Genomic DNA, 20,357 nt, shown 5'->3' on the forward strand with positions numbered 1-20,357 from the left:
GACAAATGAGTTTATGGCACTACACAATGCATGCTGTGCAAAATTTGTTCAATTGTTTCTCACATCATGACAATTGTTTGTAAGTGTGAATTGTCTGTACCAGTACAATGATGATTTATCTTGATCACATTAACAACTATAGCTGACAAGTTTTACTGATTAATGAAAACCACCTCAGCTGTATTACTACACATTTGTTGTGCTTTACCGGTTAATTCTCACAACATCTTTTGGCCATGTTTGTTGAACTGCATGGGCTGCTCATTCTTGCTGGAAAGGCAGACAGGGAAAAAATTAATACACTTATACAGCTGAAAGAACATCCAATCGATTTAATAAACATCCATCTGGCTGAAACTGCATAAATAACGCAAAACAATGTATCTGGATACCTAAATGTACCAGAGAGACTTTTTCAAGATTGACTGCTGAAACCATAAGTAGCATACATGAAATCTTTGTGACAAAACAGCAACAGGTGTTTGGAGACTTTCGGCCATATAGTGGATGATAATGTACTGAGGAGTAAATAACTCACAGTATCCACTTCTGCATCATGATTTATGGAGTCTATAGGTGTAAATTTGTCAAAAAGACTTCATAAAGAAATTTACTTCATAACAATATCAATTTGAGAATAAAAATGGCATTTTCAGGTGTTATCCATGCTGCTGATCATACACTCACTTGAAACTGAAATTATAGTCAATCTGAGAGTTCACAAATGCAACACGTAACATCTAAATGGGAAATATAATTCCAAGTAGATAATGTTCTGAAGTGAATTCATTTATACTCATTTTCCTATTTCAAATAACGCAATGTCTTATCTGCAATAAATGATTAACTGCTAAAAATATTCGACTTGTTTTCATTTAATTACTAAGTAACAACCAACCAGCTCTTTCAATAGGGCTTGTCCCTTTGCTAAGAGATCATAGCGCTTATGCAAGATTTTCATCTGAAGCATATCTGTATCTGTGTAATGTGTTACCATGGTCTTATTTTTCCTTGTGTGGCGTGTGTTAATATCCAAGTCTTCTTTTCCGGAGGTTTGATTGCCATCTGTTTATGTCGCGGATGAGTTTTGCACATAACATACAGTCTGTCTTGCCTCATGACAAAATAGCAATCCTTACAGCGTCTTTTAAGCCTGGCTTTCATTTTGAATCCACAAGCCGATGTCAGCATAGGGCACACCGGAGGTAGTAGGTTACAGTGAACATTCCGTACACTCCAAAAAGTAGCGTTGCGAAGTGTGTTGAAGTTCGTTTGAAAACATGTTGTAGCGATCATATTAGCATACATTATTCTTGACGTGATCCTGGATGATATATGGCCGAAAGCCAATCTTAAAGCCATGTTTATGCCCTGTAAATTAATATAAAATGTTAATTTTAAAATAAAAAAAGGTGCCCTATTTCCATCACAACAAAATATCAACATTCATGACATACCAGTTCAATAACACTTTAAAAATATTGATTGCAGCAACAAACGTAGATACTAAGTAAATCACTTAGAACATCATTTCATCCCTGTACATAACTATAACCGCAATCACGACGACAAAGATTCTTTCAAAACAAATTCCAATTCCTTGCGTGAGGCATCGGTCTGCAAATGTTCTTTGATATCTTCTATTCACGCATGCGCTCACGGCTAACAGGAAGTTCTTTCGTAGAAAAATGGCTGCTATGTGGTAGTAATGACTTGAATCAAGTGTAAAAGGCCATGGATCCTACACTTCAGGTAATTGCAACATGTAAAATTGGAGAATTAAGTTTTTGTTGTAGGGAGTTACATGTATAAGTTAAATTGTAAATTAAACGGTGTGTATATCAATTTGTAGTTACTTGAATGACTCGGCAGCATACATTCGGCAAAATGTCGTTCCTATAATATGTGCACGTGGTTTATGATTTCCTTTGGCGGACTGTGTTTCGAGATGGTCTCCACCTACCCTCCGTTTTCCAGGGTGCAGAAATATTGAATTACACCTCAGTGTTCTGCTGAAGTCTTAAAATTTGACCGTGGTAGTTTTTAGGTTAACTCATGGGGTATATGTTAAACTTGCATTACATATCTCCACTCCACCTTCATCCACATCATCTAACAAAGATTGGGTTACAAGAATTAATTCACTTGTGCGAGTGAAGTGTACTAATTTGTTGGACAATCGTACAGTCTTGTTAATTGGCAGAGACTGTAAAGGCCAGGAATGTAACCCCTTTACTTAATTTAGGTGGATTGTATTAAGATTTGCAGTGCATAATGCTTAGGAAAAAGGGTTGTGACGTATGTGAAAAATGTGAGTAGGTCAGACGTCATGTGAGGAGACATGTAGGCTTACACTTAACTAACTTTTAAAATGCTAACAAATATCCCCATGCTCTGTTGTCGGAGGTTTAACATCCGTGACTAGTTTTGTTCTACATACATTTTATGAGACTTGCGTTTTTTTTTTTAAGACATGGTTATACTGCTATATGTGTTACTATTTTTTAAGGATTTCCTGTAGCTTTGTTAGTGGCATATCTCTTAGTGGTACAAATACACCAAGAATCTGCACGTCTCATGTTTAGTGTGTCAGCCCATATATGTCTTTTCCTCTTTTTTTAATTATTTATCTGATAAGACAATGAGGTTAATTTTAAACTACTCTCTTAAGCCATCGTTGGGATGTCTCATGTTAAGTGTTGAAAATAGCCACTGCAATAGCCAGAGTACACTGAAGCTGGAAGGGGGAGGTGGAGGAGCTTATTCACACTCGTCATCAACCGAATGTCACACTTGACAGAACATCAGCACAACATATTGCACCACATAGTACTAGCTGCTGGAAATGAGATTATCAGAGATTGACTGTCTTACAGAAAGCTGCAGCAGTCCCTTAGTTGTATGTAAGTAGCAATAGTATTGTTGTTGTGGTCTTCTGTTTAAAGATGTTTGCATTTAACCATGTTAGTCTCTCTTGTGCAAGTCTCATCATGGTGGCAATGGTGGCAGAGTCGTTTCGGTTGCAAACACGCATTTCATGAGTTCTTTGCAAAGGTCATATATTGAGTACTGTAGGCTTGTGCTGCTGGTATCTAGAAGGCAAAAAGTATTGTCCAACCATTTCAAACCATCGGCATTTATTTGGCACAACTTGAGGTAATTCTCCTTCAAGTAACAGCATTAATTGTTTGAGAAAGTATGTACTTCTACGTAGTACCCAAGAAAAAAATTTATAAGACCTTACATAGAGCCTTTTTCCTTACTTTTTTTCCACTTACTAAGTTCCATACATTCTTATGTAGTGGTGTATCCCCTCCCTCCACTAAGACTTTTCATAGGTGACATACAATATATGTATGCAATATACACCAAAATACCCATTGGAGATGTATTGTGTAACACAGCTTTTCTGAATTTATCTTGCAGTTTTTTTTTTTTAATACATTAGCCTACACTACAGACCTTGATTTAGCAGTCATATTAATGGCCTTTGCCACTTTATAGCCAAATTTTCACCTTGCAGTGTAACCTAGATCTCAAGCTATACCACAGACCAGCCTGTCATTGCAACCATGATTTCAGAGAGAGGTCACTATCATTCTGTTTCAGTGTTCATATCTTCATTAAAAACACAGTTTTAAAATCTTTTTAGGGTTTCATTTATGTACAGTGTAGGCACCTTCTTTGTTAAAGTATACTTCTCAAGATGCCATGCACTAGCAAAAGTTGATAATAATGTAGCTGGCGCTCTCCCCTCCCCCCCCCCCCCTCTCTCTCTCTCTCTCTCTCTCTCTCTCTCTCTCTCTCTCTCTCTCTCTCTCTCTCTCTCTCACACACACACACACACACACACACACACACACACACAGTAGGATGTAGGAATCGATGTATCTTGCCCTCACATGTCCCATGTATTGCTTTCTTTGTTTTATAATATGTAGCAATTCCTTTTATCTTCTGACAAAGAACCTTGACATATATTATTTTCAATATCCAAGATATGCGCAACAGGCATTGTTACTAATGCATTTGTTGCCTCAGTTCTTGCGTCATATTCAAAAAATAAATTTTAGGTAATATTTAGTACTGAATTATTCAGTTTCTATGTTGTGTGCTGAGGTCTGATGTTAAGAAAATTTTCTCATGTTAATTTGTTCCATGGCATATTCAATTCGAGATTTTATTTCTTGGATGGAGTCGTTTTGTTGATTGTAAGTTGTTGTTTTTGTTGTTGTTGTTGTTGTGGTCTTCTGTCCTGAGATTGGTTTGATGCATCTCTCAATGCTACCCTATCCTGTGCAAGCTTCTTCATCTCCCAGTACTTACTGCAACCCACATCCTTCTGAATCTGATTAGTATATTCATCTCTTGGTCTCCCTCTACGATTTTTACCCTCCGTGCTGCCCTCCAGTGCTAAATTTGTGATGCCTTGATGCCTCAAAACATGCCCTACCAACCGATCCCTTCTTTTTGTCAGGTTGTGCCACATACTCCTCTTCTCACCAATTCTATTCAATACTTCATCATTAATTATGTAATCTACTCATATAATATTGAGCATTCTTCTGTAGCACCACATTTCAAAAGCTTCTATTCTATTCTCTTCTTGTCCAAACTATTTATCGTCCATGTTTCACTTCCATACATGGCTGCACTCTATACAAATACTTTCAGAAGCGACTTCGTGACACTTAAATCTATACTCAATGTTAACAAATTTCTCTTCTTCAGAAATGCTTTCCTTCCCATTGCCAGTCTACATTTTATATCCTCTCTACTTCGACCATCATCAGTTATTTTGCTCCCCAAATAGCAAAACTCCTTTACTACTTTAAGTGTCTCATTTCCTAATCTAATACACTCAGCATCACCCCGACCTAATTCGACTACATTCCATTATCCTCTTTTTGCTTTTGTTGATGTTCATCTTATATCCTTCTTTCAAGACACTATCCATGCCGTTCAACTGCTCTTCCAAGTCCTTTGCTGTCTCTGACAGAATTACAACATCATCGGCGAATCTCAAAGTTTTTATTTCTTTTCCATGGATTTTAATACCTACACTGAATTTTTCTTTTGTTTCCTTTACTGCTTGCTCCATATACAGATTAAATTACATCGGGGAGAGGCTACAACCCTGTCTCACTCCCTTCCCAACCACTGCTTCCCTTTCCTGCCCCTCGACTCTTACGACTGCCATTTGGTTTCTGTATAAATTGTAAATAGCATTTTGCTCCCTGTATTTTACCCCTGCCACCTTCAGAATTTGAAAGAGAGTATTCCAGTCAACATCGTCCAAAGCTTTCTCTATGTCTACAAATGCTAGAAACATAGGTTTGCCTTTCCTGAATCTTTCTTAGATAAGTGGTAGGGTCAGTATTGCCTCACGTGTTCCAATATTGCTACGGAATCCTAACATCCTCCCCGAGGACGGCTTCTACCAGTTTTTCCATTCGCCTGTAAAGATTTTGCGTTAGTATTTTGCAGCTGTCAACACCTGCTTTCTTTGGGATTGGAATTATTATATTGTTCTTGAAGTCTTAGGGTATTTCACCTGTCTCATACATCTTGCTCACCAGCTGGTTGAGTTTTATCGGGACTGGCTCTCCCAAGGCCATCAGTAGTTCTAATGGAATGTTGTCTACTCCCGGGGCCTTGTTTCGACTCAGGTCTTTCAGTGCTCTGTCAAACTCTTCACGCAGTATCGTATCTCCCATTTCATCTTCATCTACATCCTCTTGTATATTGGAAGTAGTGGTTGCATAATTGAAAGAGGCCACTTGTCAAATTGTATTATCTATATTGTGTGATTTATTTGAATTCCTTTTTAGGGATGCATGACTTTTGGTTTTGAGTTCCAAACTCAATACATTGGCATAGGCAGATATCATGCCTTGAAAGGCAGGTAACTTTTCTACCCTATGATGCCTGTGTTATCAGCATATGTGGTGCTATTAATTTATTATGATCCACTCCTTGATCTTGTGTTGATGCTTTCTTAAAAACTACATTTGAATAAATATTTAACAAAAGAAGAGATTACACAGCCATGTAAACACCTTTTATCAAGGTTGTTCCATAAGTTCCTTGATGAGTGTTGAAGTCTGCTATCTGATTTATATATATATAGGCTGGGTTTTGTGTAGATAATCATGTTTGATACCAATTTATCAGAGAATCTCCGTTAGTAGTTAATGCTTGACAGTCAAACGTCTGTTTGTAGTTTATAAAACATTATCAAACATTGTTGTATACATGAAGGAGACCGGAAGGTTTGATTGATTATATAATGGTAAAACATATTTGGAAAACAATTTTTAAAGTGGAAGGCATTTTCAGAGGCAGATGTGGACTCTGACCGCAATTTATATGTTATTAACTGTAGAGTAAAAGTGAAGATACTGTGAAAAAGGTAGGAAATTAACTTTGGACATAGACAGAAGTTGTTGAAAGTTTCAGAGGACACATGAGGCAGAGATTAATTAGAACAGTGGAAAGGAATACAATAGATGATTAGAGTAGTTTTGAGAGATGGAATAGATATAAACAGAAGACCTAGTAGAAATCCTTAGATAATGTAGGAGAAATTGAATTTGATGAAAGGGCAAATAGCAAATAAAGTAAACGAAAGGGAACACAAATGTCTAACATGTCTAAAAAAGAGATTGACCCGAAGTCCAAAATGGATAGCCAGTGGTCTTGCTTCAGTGGTAACACCGGTTCCTGTCAGATCACCAAAGTTAAGCGATGTCGGGCTGGGCCAGCACTTGGATGGGCGACAATCCAGTCTGCTGGGTGCTGTTGGCAAGCAGGGTGCACTCAGCCCTTGCGAGGCAAACTGAGGAGCTACTTGATTGAGAAGTAGTGGCGCTGGTCTCGGAAACTGACATACTGCCAGGAGAGCAGTGTGCTGACCACATGCCCCTCCATATCTGCATCCAGTGATGCCTGGGGGCTGAGGATGACATGGCAGCTGCTCACTACCATTGGGACTTCATGGCCTGTTCGGGAGGAGTTTAGTTTTAGCAAAATGGATGAGCAGTAACAGGTAGAGGACAGGTCTAAGAATCTAGAAACGTATTTGACTAAGGAAAGATAGATAACTCCTACAGGAAAATTTAAAGAGGCCTTTGGAGGAAAGAGAAGAAGCGGTGTGAATATCAAGAACGAAATGGAAAACCGGTCCTAGGCAAAGAAGGGAAAGCTTGAAAGGTGTGTGTAGAGGGTCTGTACAAGGGAAGTGATCTTGAAGGCAGTATTATAGAAATGGAAGAGGACGTAGATAAGAGATGTGATGCTGAGAGAATAATTTGACAGAGCACTGAAAGACCTAAGTTGAAACAGGGCTCCTGTAGTAGATGACATTGTCAGAACTACTGACTGCCTTGGGAGAGCCAGCCAAGACAGTCTCCCATCAGGTGTGCAAGACATACACTGTGTGATCAAAAGTATGTGGATATCCCCAAAAACATAAGTTTTTCATATTAGGTGCATTGTGCTGCCACCTACTGCCAGGTACTCCATATCAGTGACCTCAGTAGTAATTAGACATTGTGAGGGAGCAGAATGGGGTGCTGCGCAGAACCCAAGGACTTTGAATGTGGGCAGGTGATTGGGTGTCACTTGTCACACGTGTGTAGGTGAGACTTCCACACTCCTAAACATCCTTAGGTCCAGTGTTTCCAATGTGGTAGTGGAGTGGAAATGTAAAGGGACATGTACAGCACAAAAGTGTACAAGCCGACCTCGTCTGTTGACTGACAGAGACTGCTGACAGTTGAAGAGGTTCTAAATGTGTAGTAGGCAGACATCTATCCAGACCATCACACAGGATTTCCAAATTGCATCAGAAGCCACTGCAGGTACGAAGATAGTAAGGTGGGAGGTGAGAAAACTTGATTTCATGGTCTAGCAGCTGCTCATAAGCTACACATCGTGCTGGTAAATGCCAAGTGACGCCTTGCTTAGTGTAAGGCGCGTAAACATTGGACGACTGAAAGGTGGAAAAAACATTGCGAGGAGTGACAAAACACAGTGTGGCTATCCTATGGCAGAGTGTGGATATGGTGAAAGTGCGATGAGTCATCTGCCAGCATGTGTAGTGCCAACAGTAAAATTCAAAGGTGGTCATGTTATGGTGTGGTTGTTTTTCATGGAGGTGGCTTGCACTCCTTGTGGTTTTTTCATGGCACTATCTCAGCACATGCTTACATTGATGTTTTAAACACCTTGCTTCCAACTGTGAAGGGCAATTTGGGGATGGTGATTGCATCTTTCAACGTGATCGAACACCGGTTCAAAATTCACGGCCTGTGGCGGCTTGGTTACACAGCAACAACATCCCTGTAATGGACTGGCCTGCATAGAGTCCTGACCTGAAGATTATAGAACATCTTTGAGATGTTTTGGAATGCCGTCTTCGTGCCAGGCCTCACTGACAGACATCGATACCTCTCCTCAGTGGAGCACTCCATGAAGAATGGGCTGCCATTCCCCAAGAAACCTTCCAGCACCTGGTGGAAGCTGTCATCAAGGCTAAAGGTGGGCCACACCATATTGAATTCCAGCTTTACCCATAGAGGGAGCCATGAACTTGTAAGACATTCTCAGCCAGGTGTCCAGATACTTTTTATCACATAGTATATGATACAGGCAAAGCACCCTGAGACTTCAAAAAGGATATAATAATTCCAATTCCAAAGAAATTATGTGGTGACAGCTGTGAATGTTACTGAGCTATCAGTTTATTAAGTTATCGGTTCAACGTACTAAAACAATCTTTACAGAAGAATGGAAAACTAGTAGAAGCCAATCTCAGGAAAGATCAGTTTGGATTCTGGAGAAATGTAGAAACATGTCATCTCATAGAAGACAGGTTAAGGAAAAGCAAGCGTATGTTTATAGCATTTGTAGACTTGGTGAAAACTTTTGACAGTGTTTACTGGAATACTGTCCTTGAAAAACTGAAGGCAACAGGGGTAAAATACAGGAAATGAAAGGCTATTTACAATTTGTACAGAAACCAGATGGCAGCTATGAGTTGAGGTACATGAAAAGGAAGCAATGGTTGAGAAGGGACTGACACATGGATTTAGCCTGTCCCCTAATGGTATTCAATCTGTACATTGAGCAGGCAGTAAAAGAAGTCAAAGAAAAATTTGGAGTAGGAATTAAAGTTTAGGGAGAAGGAATAGAAGCTCTGAAGTTTGCTGCTGACATTGTAATTCTGTCAGAGATACAAGGAACTTGTAAGAGCAGTTAAATGGAATGGACAGTGTCTTGAAAAGAGAATGTAAGATAACATTAATGAAAGCAATGTGTCGAAGTAGAGAAGATATAAAATAGAGACTGGCAATGGCAAGTAAAGTATTTCTGAAGAAGACTAATTTGGTAACATCTAATAAAGATTTAAATGTTTGGAAGTCTCCTTCGAAAGTATTTGAATGACATGTAGCCGTGTGTGGAAGTGAAACATACACAATAAACAGTGTCGACAAGAAGAAAATAGAGGCTTGTAATCAAATTGTGTTCTTATGGAACGTTGCCTCAGTTATGTGACTGGACTAGTGATTTCCTGTGAGGGAGATCACAGTTCATAGTAACTGACGGAAAGTTGTTGAGTAAAACAGAAGTGATTTCTGGCATTCCACAAGGTAGTGTTAAAAGCCTTCTGCTTTTCCTTCTGTATAAATGAGCAGCTGTATGAGATTGATTGCAGATGATGATTCTGTTTATTGTCTAGTGAAGTCATCAGAAGATCAAAACCAATTGCAGAAGATTTTAAATGAGGTATCTGTATGGTCTGAAGATTGACAATTCGTAATTGACCCTTGATAATGAAAATATGAGTTCATCCACAGGACTACTAAGAGGAATCCATTAAACTTTGGCTACACAGTAAATCAGTCAAATCTAAAGACTGTAAATTCAACTAAATACCTAGGAAGTACAATCATGAACAACTTAAATTGGAAAGAACACACACAGAATGCTGTGGGGGCAAGGCGAATCAAAGATTATATTTCATTTGCAGAACACACAGATGATGTAACAGATACGCTAAAGAGACTGTATACACTGCACCTGTCTGTCCTCTTTTGGAGTACTGCTGCATGGTGGTAGGATCCATACCAGATAGGATTAATGCAGCACATTGAGAAAGTTAAAAAAATGTAGCTTGTTTTGGATTATCGAGAAATAGAAGGGGAGTGATTCAACATGATACAGGATTTGGGGTGGAGATCATTAAAACTTTTGTGGGGTGAGATCTTCTCACAAAATTTCAGGTACCAAGTTTCTCCATCGATTGCGAAAATATTTTGTTGACACTGACCTACATAGGGAGGTCATCAGAATAAAATTAGGCAAATCGGAGCTTGTACAGAAAGATAGAGAACTGTTTAAGAGTGAAAAAACAGAATTAGTGTGAAGCCAGCTCAATGAACTCTCTGTGAGGCACGTAAGTGTGATTTGCAGAGTAGCCACGTAGATACAGCTGTATATGATGCTGCAGAAGAATGCTGAAGATTAGGTTGGTAGGCTACATAGCTAATGAGGAGGTACTGAGTAGATCTGGAGAGAAGAGAAATTTGTGGCACACCATGACTAGGAGAAGGGTTTAGTTGGTAGGACATATTTTGAGACATGAATCGATCACTAGTTTAGTATTGGTGGGAAGAGGGGGGGAGAGGGTTAAAACTTTAGGGGGAGACCAAATACAGTAAGTAGGTTCAAGAGAATGTAAGTTGCAGTAGTTGTTTGGAGATGAAGAGGCTTCCACAGGATAGAGTATCATGGGCAGCTGCATCAAACCAGTCTTTGCAGTGCAGACCACAACAACAACAATCAGATTATCACTCGTGAAGTATATATTTTATTGAATAACATGATGCTCTAGTAGGCTCCCATTGTATTATTACTGTAAGAACTTCAACAGAAACTCCCAACTGTGCATGTGGCTCTGCTGCTCTTTTCGAAGTTTCACAGCATGTACAACTTCATTGTTAAATATTGGAAAGGCAGCATCAAGTTTTGCTTTCAGTAATTGGTCTGTCTATGAGAGAACACTCCTAGGAAAATTTGATGTTCTGTGTCATGTACTTTTAATTGATCTTCATACTAAAAACTTCCCTGCTTCATATGACATATATGTCCATACACTGTTGTCCATGTAATGTGAACAGCCAGAGAAATGTACTTTGTGTGGAGGCTGTCTGTCTTACAGACTGGATGAAAATTTCAATGTATTGTGTAGGTTTAGAATGTAGGAATTATTTTACAAATTGATATCTCATACTAGTGTATGCTGCTGCATGAAAAACATATCAAATTAAAAACCATGATTTATCAGCACTTTTGTGTAATGCTGCAGTACAGTACTGCTTATCAGCAAGTGATTTTAATTTTTGAAACAGACAGGCATATTGTATGTTTGAAGTGTGCCAGTTGAGGAGTGATCTAGTAATGTCCACACTTCAGACTCTTGTGTGGGAATAAGGGCATGTTTTTTTCCTTCAATATTCAGTCTTGCTGCTACAGTAATGTGGACATCACGGCGTATGTGAGTGTGGGTACACTCTGTAGAAAAAGAGGAAGAGCTAAAAAGCTATTGTTAACTATTTTCTATTACATTTTTCTGTGTTGTTCTGCTCCAGTCCTCTATAAATAAGTGGTTTGCCTTTTCCTTATTTTACATATTTTACCATCCAGGAATTTCCATTGTTGTAAAACATAGCAAACTTGCAGGTATATGACTTAATAATTCATTATAGGGAAAAAAAGTTCTAATACATCATAGGGAAAAAAGTTCTTCAGTACAAGGAGTCCTTTTTGTAATCATATCTTGTTATTGGGTCAAGTGAACAACAAGAGCCTTTGTTATATTGTTTGAAATGTGACTCATATGCTGCATAGATGGCATCTGCAAATGTTTGTGTTTACATATTTCAGTTGTGAATGTCATTTTTGGATATTCCTAAGTTCTAGTCAGTAGTGGCCTAAGCCATTTTTACACAAAGTTCAAAAGGAAGTTGCTGATTGCAACATTGTTTCTGACCAAGACCACATTGTTTACAACTTGTGACCAAGACCACATTGTTTACAACTTGTTTGTTGAAGGCGGTAGGAGACGAGGTACTGGCAGAAGTAAAGCTGTGAGGACGGGGCGTGAGTCGTGGTTGGGTAGCTCAGTTGGTAGAGCATTTGCCCGCGAAAGGAAAGGTCCCTAGTTAAAGTCTCGGTCCGGCACACAGTTTTAATCTGCCAGGAAGTTTCAACTTGTTTGTTGGTTGCACTCCAGTCCACACTAGCAACAAACATTTTTGTATTGTTCTAACACTGAGTGAGTGCTGCACTATGTCCATTGAAGATCATAAACTAATTATGTGAGTCGTGCAATAATAATAATAATAATAATAATAATAATAATAATAATACTTGACAACACAAGCAGATTAAGACATCATGGCGTTGTCATTGTTTTGGACAAAACATTTTATTGAATGGGCAGTGAGGTGGTACACTGCTTATGGGGAAACAGCTCTGCCTTTCATATCTTCACTAGGGTATCATTTCCCAATATGGCAATTCTAACAAATCTGCTTTGTTTCAAAGAAAAGCATAAATTTTAAAAAGCCAATTCTTCCCAAGCAAAGACTTGCATTTAGTCTTTGGTTTTGACAGTAGGAGATTTCTTTCAGATCCTTTCATTTTTCTTACTCATTTTCAAGCTAGCTTTGTTTCAAATAGTTCCTGTGCTTTGTCAAGCATCATTCAAAGGACTGTGCAAAGGTAAACCAATTATGTAAATAACATAAATGGAAATATTATACTGTATATTGAAATATAATGTGTTAACACGGAAAGTCAGCCTTCTTTATTATCAATACCAGCCACCTCTTCTACAGTAATATCACACATCAGTTACTAATAAACAGGATGGGGTTATCTGTAGTTTTCGATTGCCCTGCTGTATCCCCAATCATTGATTATTCTGTTTTTCTCTAATAAATATGAGTCCAACTCAAAGGAAGAGTCAGTACAGACTGTGACTGTACTATGTTAGCATGTAACTGAACTTCTTTTGTATGTCTCTGCTCCTAAACACTGACAACAGATATTACAGCTTCTGTCACTCTGAAGCAAATAATCACTGTACTCTGCTACACGAAGTGTGTTGTGACATAAACAAATACTAGCACCACACAGTGGCACTAGGGTAAGGATTATTAATTTAGTAATATTCTATAATCAGTCACAAATTTCTATCTTATAGTTGCTGTTCAGTGCAATTAGGAGGTACAACTCCATTTTTCATCTACTTGTTTTTCACCCAATAATAACAGAAAAACACAATTGTTAGATTTAAACGATTAATGGAAAATCTCTTATAAAGATGTGAAACAAATAGAACAGAAAAGCTAGAATACATAAATTTTCTCTTCTGTTTTGTGTATCTATCGGCTGTACTGAGCTGAGGTAAGTACTGGCCAGCCCCTCTATGTAATTGTCAGATTTAATGAGATAAACTATACCTCATGCAGGATTAATGAGAGAATGTGAGAGAAATGTGATAAATAAATTCTAGTAAAATATTACTTGCATTTGACCATATAAACTTTAGTCTTCTGTGTTGGTGAAAAACTTCTGTTTGCACTTACATTTTGAAGCTATTTAAACTGTTTCTCATGGTGTTACATGACTCAGTCGCTGAATATATACCCTATGTTACAATAATATGATGGAGTGTTGGGTTTACTTTTATCTAAATTGGAATAATAGTAAATACAATCTAGTTTCTCATTAAACCTAATGGATGTGTTGTTCCATTACTGTTAGGTGAAAAATTGAATCAGATGTAATGCCCATCGTAGCTGCACAGCTCCTGAAAATGGAGTTGTATCTCAAAAAACCATTAGATGGCAATTAAAAAAAGTTGTTACTGATAATGGAATATTATTAATTGATAATCCCTAATCTGTAGTTCTGGAAGTTGTGGATTCTTGCTATCATGGACTATTTGACCTATGTAGGTCAAGGGAACTTTAGGGTGACCCACTGGTTTTTATGGTTGGGTTGGAGGTTTGTGGTATTGCTGCCTTCATTTGAACTATGCAAGTCAAGTGACATTCGCGATAATTTTTATGGCACGTGTGTGTGTGTGTGTGTGTGTGTGTGTGTGTGTGTGTGTGTGTGTTATTTCGGATGACTGGTTTCAGTAAAACTACACTATCTGATCGAAAATATCCGAACACCCTCAAAAACATAAGTTTTTCATATTAGGTGCATTGTGCTGCCATGTACTCCATATCAGAGACCTCAGTAGTCATTAGACATTGTGAGAGAGCAGAATCGGGTGCTCCGCAGCGTGTGTACTGCCTATAGTAAAATTCGGAGGCGGTGATGTTATGGTGTGGCCATGTTTCTCATGGAGAGGGCTTTGCACCCCTTGTTGTTTTGTGGGGCGCTATCACAGCACAGGCCTACATTGATGTTTTAAGCACCTTCTTGCTTCCCACTGTTGAATAGCAATTCGGGGATGGCGATTGCATCTTTCAACACTATCGAGTGCCTATTCATAATGCGTGGCCAGTGGCAGAGTGGTTGCATGTCAGTATGTTGTTGTGGTCTTCAGTCCTGAGACTGGTTTGATGCAGCTGTCCATGCTACTCTATCCTATGCAAGCTTCATCATCTCCCAGTACTTACTGTAACCTACATCCCTCTGAATCTGCTTAGTGTATTCATCCCTTGGTCTCCCTCTACGATTTTTACCCTCCACAGTGCCCTCCAGTACTAAATTGGTGATCCCTTGATGCCTCTGAACATGTCCTACCAACCCATCCCTTCTTCTAGTCAAGTTGTGCCACAAATTTCTCTTCTTCCCATTTCTGTTCAATACCTCCTCATTAGTTACAGTGTGTAAACTTTTAGATGGCAGACCTCTCCCTAGTCCTGAATCGGTAGATGTCGGTAAACATCGGGAGGCTTCGGTAGGCACGCAGTTTCGACTGCTGCCAACATTATGTAGCTGACTGTGTTGTACAAGGTAGCCATTGTCGTCTGCTTCGTTATTGTTTTGCGCTGTACTGTTCTGCATGTTTTTATTGTGTAGTTGTGCTAAACATTATCAAAATGAGTGAAGAGGCAGTTGCTGGCCCATCTTGGGAGTTGCCAACCCCTACCGGTAGGCCTACGGTTAGAAGGGAACCAGTATTATGTAGCGATGCCTGCAAAATTATATTGCTTGTGATTGAATGCTGCGAAAGGGAAATGGAGCAGAAAAATCAGATTCACCCCATGTACAAATCTTCAGTGAGTGCTGCTGCTACATACACAGGACAAAGCATGCGTAGCATTGGAAGATTAAACAGTTTTCCAAGAATCATCCTGGCGTATTACCATAAACGCCTGGCAAGAAAAGGTGAGTTTCCATCGCAAATATTCTGTTTGCGATCACTTTGAAGGAGCCCCCTATTTCGTCCGAATTATCTTATATTTCATTTTTTCCTTTCTACCGTATTGCTTTGTATGGAAACACCACTGGTTACTGTATTATTTTGAAACACATTCATATTACAGTACATTTCCATATTCAAAAAAATACATGCAGTGCAGAAGGTTTTTTCTTATAAATCTCTCTCTCTCTCTCTCTCTCTCTCTCTCTCTCTCTCTCTCTCTCTCTCTCTTTTAACTTAGGAAAAGAAGTGGAAAAATGGAAGTAATGATCGATGATATCAACCTGTGTGTCATTCACGACATGATAGCAGAATTTAAATCAGTGCGGAAGATTGTGCCGAGCCTGCGAACACTGCTTCCAGTTTTGCACTGCATAATAGGCTGGAAGTGGAGTATTGTCTCGCTGAGAAAAGTACTTTTGTCTATGGGATTCATATGGCATAAGGTGGAAAACCAGGGGAATGTGTTGTTAGATTGTCCAGACGTTGTGCACTGGCGATCTCATTTCATTGTTGACATGAAGAACTTCAGGGAAGCAGGCAGAGAAATATGTTATCTCGATGAATCATGGATCTATAATAACTTAACATTTAATAAATGTTGGCAGAGGAAGGGTGACTTACGTGAAGAGTGTGTCGTTGGTGTCACTGCATGGGGGAGCTCATCGAGAAGACCGATAGTTGCAAGTGTCTGATCCAAGAATTGGTTCGTCAAGGGAGGGCAACTTGTGTTCTGGGTAAAGTCGACAAAGGTCGATTATCGTTGTCAGATGAATTCGGCAAACTTTGAGAAGTGGTTCGGAGAGAATGTACTGCCAAATCTCTCGCCTAATTCAGTAATAGTTATGAATAACACTTCTTACAATAACTGGCAAACAGAGAGAACTCCAACGAAGCTTGACACGAAAGTGCGAATGCTGTAGTGGCTGCAATGCAGAAATATCCCCATGTGATGAGAGTATGAGGGAGGACGAGCTGTATGCACAAGTACGGGCGAATAAGTGAGCTGAGAAGTCTTTTGCTGTAAACCTACATCTACATCAACATTTATACTCCACAAGCCACCCAACAGTGTGTGGCGGAGGCACTTTACGTGCCACTGTCATTACCTCCCTTTCCTGTTCCAGTCGCGTATGGCTCGCAGGAATAATTACTTTCTGAAAGCCTCCGTGCACGCTCGAATCTCTATAATTTTACATTCGTGATCTCCTTCGGAGGTATAAGTAGGGGGAAGCAATATATTAGATACGTCATCCAGAAACGCACCCTCTTGAAACCTGATGAGCAAGCTACACTGCGATGCAGAGTGTCTCTCTTGCAGAATCTGCCACTTGAGTTTGCTAAACATCTCCATAATGCTGTCACGGTTACCAAATAACCCTGTGACGAAACTCGCCGCTCCTCTTTGGATCTTCTCTATCTCCTCCATCAACACAATCTGGTACGGATCCCACACTGATGAGCAATACTCAAGTATAGGTCGAACGAGTGTTTTGTAAGCCACCTCCTTTGTTGATGGACTACATTTTCTAAGGACTCTCCCAGTGAATCTCAACCTGGTACCCGCCTTACCAACAATTAATTTTATATGATCATTCCACTTCAAATCGTTCTGCACGCATACTCCCAGATATTTTACAGAAGTAACTGCTACCAGTGTTTGTTCCGCTATCATATAATCGTACAATAAAGGATCCTTCTTACTATGTATTCGCAATACATTACATTTGTCTATGTTAAGGGTCAGTTGCCACTCCCTGCACCAAGTGCCTATCTGCTGCAGATCTTCCTGTATTTCGCTCCACCCATAATAATTCACAGGAACTATCCACTTCTACTTCACTACAGGATAAACTACTACTAACAGCGACGAACACGCCACCACCGGTTGCATGCAATATATCCTTTTTAAACACTGCCTGTGCCTTTGTAAAAAGGCCACCGGGTCGTTAGCTCGCCAGCTTACAACTGCGACTTAAACACAATGGAATTAGCATGGGCAAAGATAAAAGGGCATGTTAGGGAGCACAACATATCATGGGACTTGGCTGCCACAAACATGCTGAATCTTGTAGACGCAGCTTTCCAGTCAGTTACTGCCAATGATTGGAAGGGATATTACAAGAAAGTTAAAGAAACAGAAGAAGAATATTGGGCACGTGATGGTATATATACTATATGACCTGTTTAAGTATATTTAAATTTTATAATTAATAGTTTAACATTGCGAGGGGGGGGAGAGGGAGGGAAATTGCGAGCAGTGGGAATCGAACCCAGGTCCACTGCCTGACAAACCTTTACCTAATCAATTGCGCTACGCATGCTACGTTGACCCGACTGTTGAAACATTGTCCATTACACTTTTCGGGCGTTTGGAGAAAAACTCACCAAAGTTTCATTGCAATTCGTTGAATGTTTTGTGAGTGCATAGTAGACAAACATACATTAATTTTTATATGTATAGATTTTAATGTACATGACGATGTCAGTTTCGTTTACGAACAACATTTAAAGCGAGTTTTATTTCCAAGCCTTTCGTCTGCTTTCGTGTGAGCATGACGTGCAGCGCCAGCACTGCAACTGGTATGCGTGCCTTGCCCCCCTCCCCCTTCACCCCCCAACGGCTCCTCTTCCCTCACCAGCCAATGCTTGCTTCTTCCTCTCCCCGCACTCCCTTCAGAACTCTGCCGTCTTACAGTTAACACACTGTATGTGATCTACCCATCTAATCTTCAGCATTCTTCTGTAGCACCACATTTCAAAAGCTTCTATTCTCTTCTTGTCCAAACTATTTATCGTCCATGTTTCACTTCAATACATGGCTACACTCCATACAAATACTTTCAGAACTGACTTCCTGACACTTAAATCTATACTCGATGTTAAAAAAATTTCTCTTCTTCAGAAACGCTTTCCTTCCCATTGCCAGTCTACATTTTATATTTCCTCTACTTCGACCATCATCAGTTATTTTGCTCCCCAAATAGCAGAACTCCTTTACTACTTTAAGTGTTTCGTTTCCTAATCTAATTCCCTCAGCATCACCTGAATTAATTCTACTACATTCCATTATTCTCGTTTTGCTTTTGTTGATGTTCATCTTATATCCTCCTTGCAAGACACTGTCCATTCCTTTCAACTGCCCTTCCAAGTCCTTAACTGTCTCTGACATAATTACAATGTCATCGGTGAACCTCAAAGTTTTTATTTCTTCTCCATGGATTTTAATACCTACTCCGAATTTTTGTTTTGTTTCCTTCACTGCCTGCTCAATATACAAATTGAATAACATTGGGGAGAGGCTACAACCCTGTCTCACTCCCTTCCCAACCACTGCTTCCCTTTCTTGTCCCTTGACTCTTATAACTGCCATCTGGTTTCTGTAAAAATTGTAAGTAGCCTTTTGCTCCCTGTATTTTACCCCTGCCACCTTCAGAATTTGAAAGAGTATTCCAGTCAACATTGTTAAAAGCTTTCTCTAAGTCTACAAATGCTAGGAACGTAGGTTTGCCTTTCCTGAATCTTCCTTCTAAGGTATGTCGTAGGGTCAGTATTGCCTCAAGTGTTTCAACATTTCTACGGAATCCAAACTGATCTTCTTCGAGGTCGGCTTCTACCAGTTTTTCCATTCGCCTGTAAAGAATTTGCGTTAGTACTTTGCAGCTGTGACTTATTAAACTGATAGTTCGGTAATTTTCACATGTGTCAACACCTGCTTTCATTGTGTTTGGAATTATTATATTGTTCTTGAAGTCTGAGGGAATTTCGCCTGTCTCATACGTCTTGCTCACCAGATGGTAGAGTTTTGTCATGACTGGCTCTCCCAAGTCCGTCAGTAGTTATAATGGAATACTGTGTACACCTGGGGCCTTGACAGTAACATTCCTGTAATAATGGACTGGCCTGCACTGAGTCCTGATCTGAATCCTATAGAACACCTTTGGGATGTGTTGGAACGCCAGCTTTGTGCCAGGCCTGCCTCACTGACCAACATCGATACCTCTCCACAGTGCAGCTATCTATGAAGAATGGCTGCCATTCCCCAAGAAACCTTTCAGCATCTGATTGAACATATGCCTGTGAGAGTGGAAGTGTCATCAAGGCTAAGGGTGGGCCAACACTATAGTGAATTCCAACATTACCGATGGAGGAAGCGAAGAACTTGTAAGTCATTTTCAGCCACGTGTCCGGATACTTTTGATGACATCACATCTTCAAACAGGTTATTATAAACATCTTGTACCAGATGCACACAAAATTTTGATATTGATGTTTGATGACAGTTCACACAATTGAAATAGTAGTAAAAAGATTTAAGGAAAGCTACCTATTTGCTGCTGCCTTCTTTATTTGTTAAAAGCTGCCACTGTAATGCTCCACATCAACCCTTCTTACCTACATGAAATTTTTATATTGTTATTATTGGCAGCTGAGGTGCAAGTTCTTTCCTGGAACATGCTTCAAAGATCCCCCCCCCCTCCCCCTCCACTACATTCTGCCTGGTTTAAATATTACATCCATATTGTTATTTTGTAGTGCAGGAGCTAGAACATTAAAATCTCAGTCTAGTGTTATTCGAATAATCAAAAACAATGTATAATTTAGATCAGTTCTTCCTTATAATTTATTAAAGGTCTTTTGTTTCTTTGTTTGGGGACATACTTGTAGCTATTAACCAAATTATTGGCTGTGCCATGTAAGAATCTGATGACTCCATTTATATTCAGTATTATAATAATAAAAAAAGTTAAAGGCTAAAGTGAACTTAATGTGTCACGGCTCTTGCATTGTGTGTCGATGTTGGTAATTTGTTGATGTTGGTCGTTGCAATGGGAGATAAGAATTGATTATATTTGTCAATATGGAAAGAGCCAGAATAACTTTTATTGCCGGGTTATTATGA

At 39.3% G+C, this 20,357-nt stretch overlaps 1 protein-coding gene and 1 long non-coding RNA gene across 3 annotated transcripts in view; one reads left to right on the forward strand and one right to left on the reverse strand.

Moving 5' to 3' along the window:
* Positions 1–312: 312 nt before the first annotated feature.
* Positions 313–1,674, reverse strand: LOC126354497 (uncharacterized). The gene is made up of 2 exons (XR_007565336.1): positions 1,458–1,674; positions 313–1,371 (listed from the first exon to the last, which is right to left on the reverse strand). It is a non-coding gene; the product is annotated as an uncharacterized LOC126354497 (long non-coding RNA).
* Positions 1,669–20,357, forward strand: part of LOC126354496 (ubiquitin carboxyl-terminal hydrolase 10-like) — a 116,115-nt gene continuing 97,426 nt past the window's right edge. For both annotated transcript variants that reach the window (XM_050004224.1, XM_050004225.1), the window contains exon 1: positions 1,669–1,752. In XM_050004224.1, the coding sequence (XP_049860181.1) occupies positions 1,735–1,752 (18 nt within the window). In that variant the 5' untranslated portion in view covers positions 1,669–1,734. The remainder of the gene's footprint in view (positions 1,753–20,357) is intronic.

This window comes from Schistocerca gregaria, chromosome 3, assembly GCF_023897955.1.
Source record: "Schistocerca gregaria isolate iqSchGreg1 chromosome 3, iqSchGreg1.2, whole genome shotgun sequence".
Lineage (NCBI taxonomy): Eukaryota > Metazoa > Arthropoda > Insecta > Orthoptera > Acrididae > Schistocerca > Schistocerca gregaria.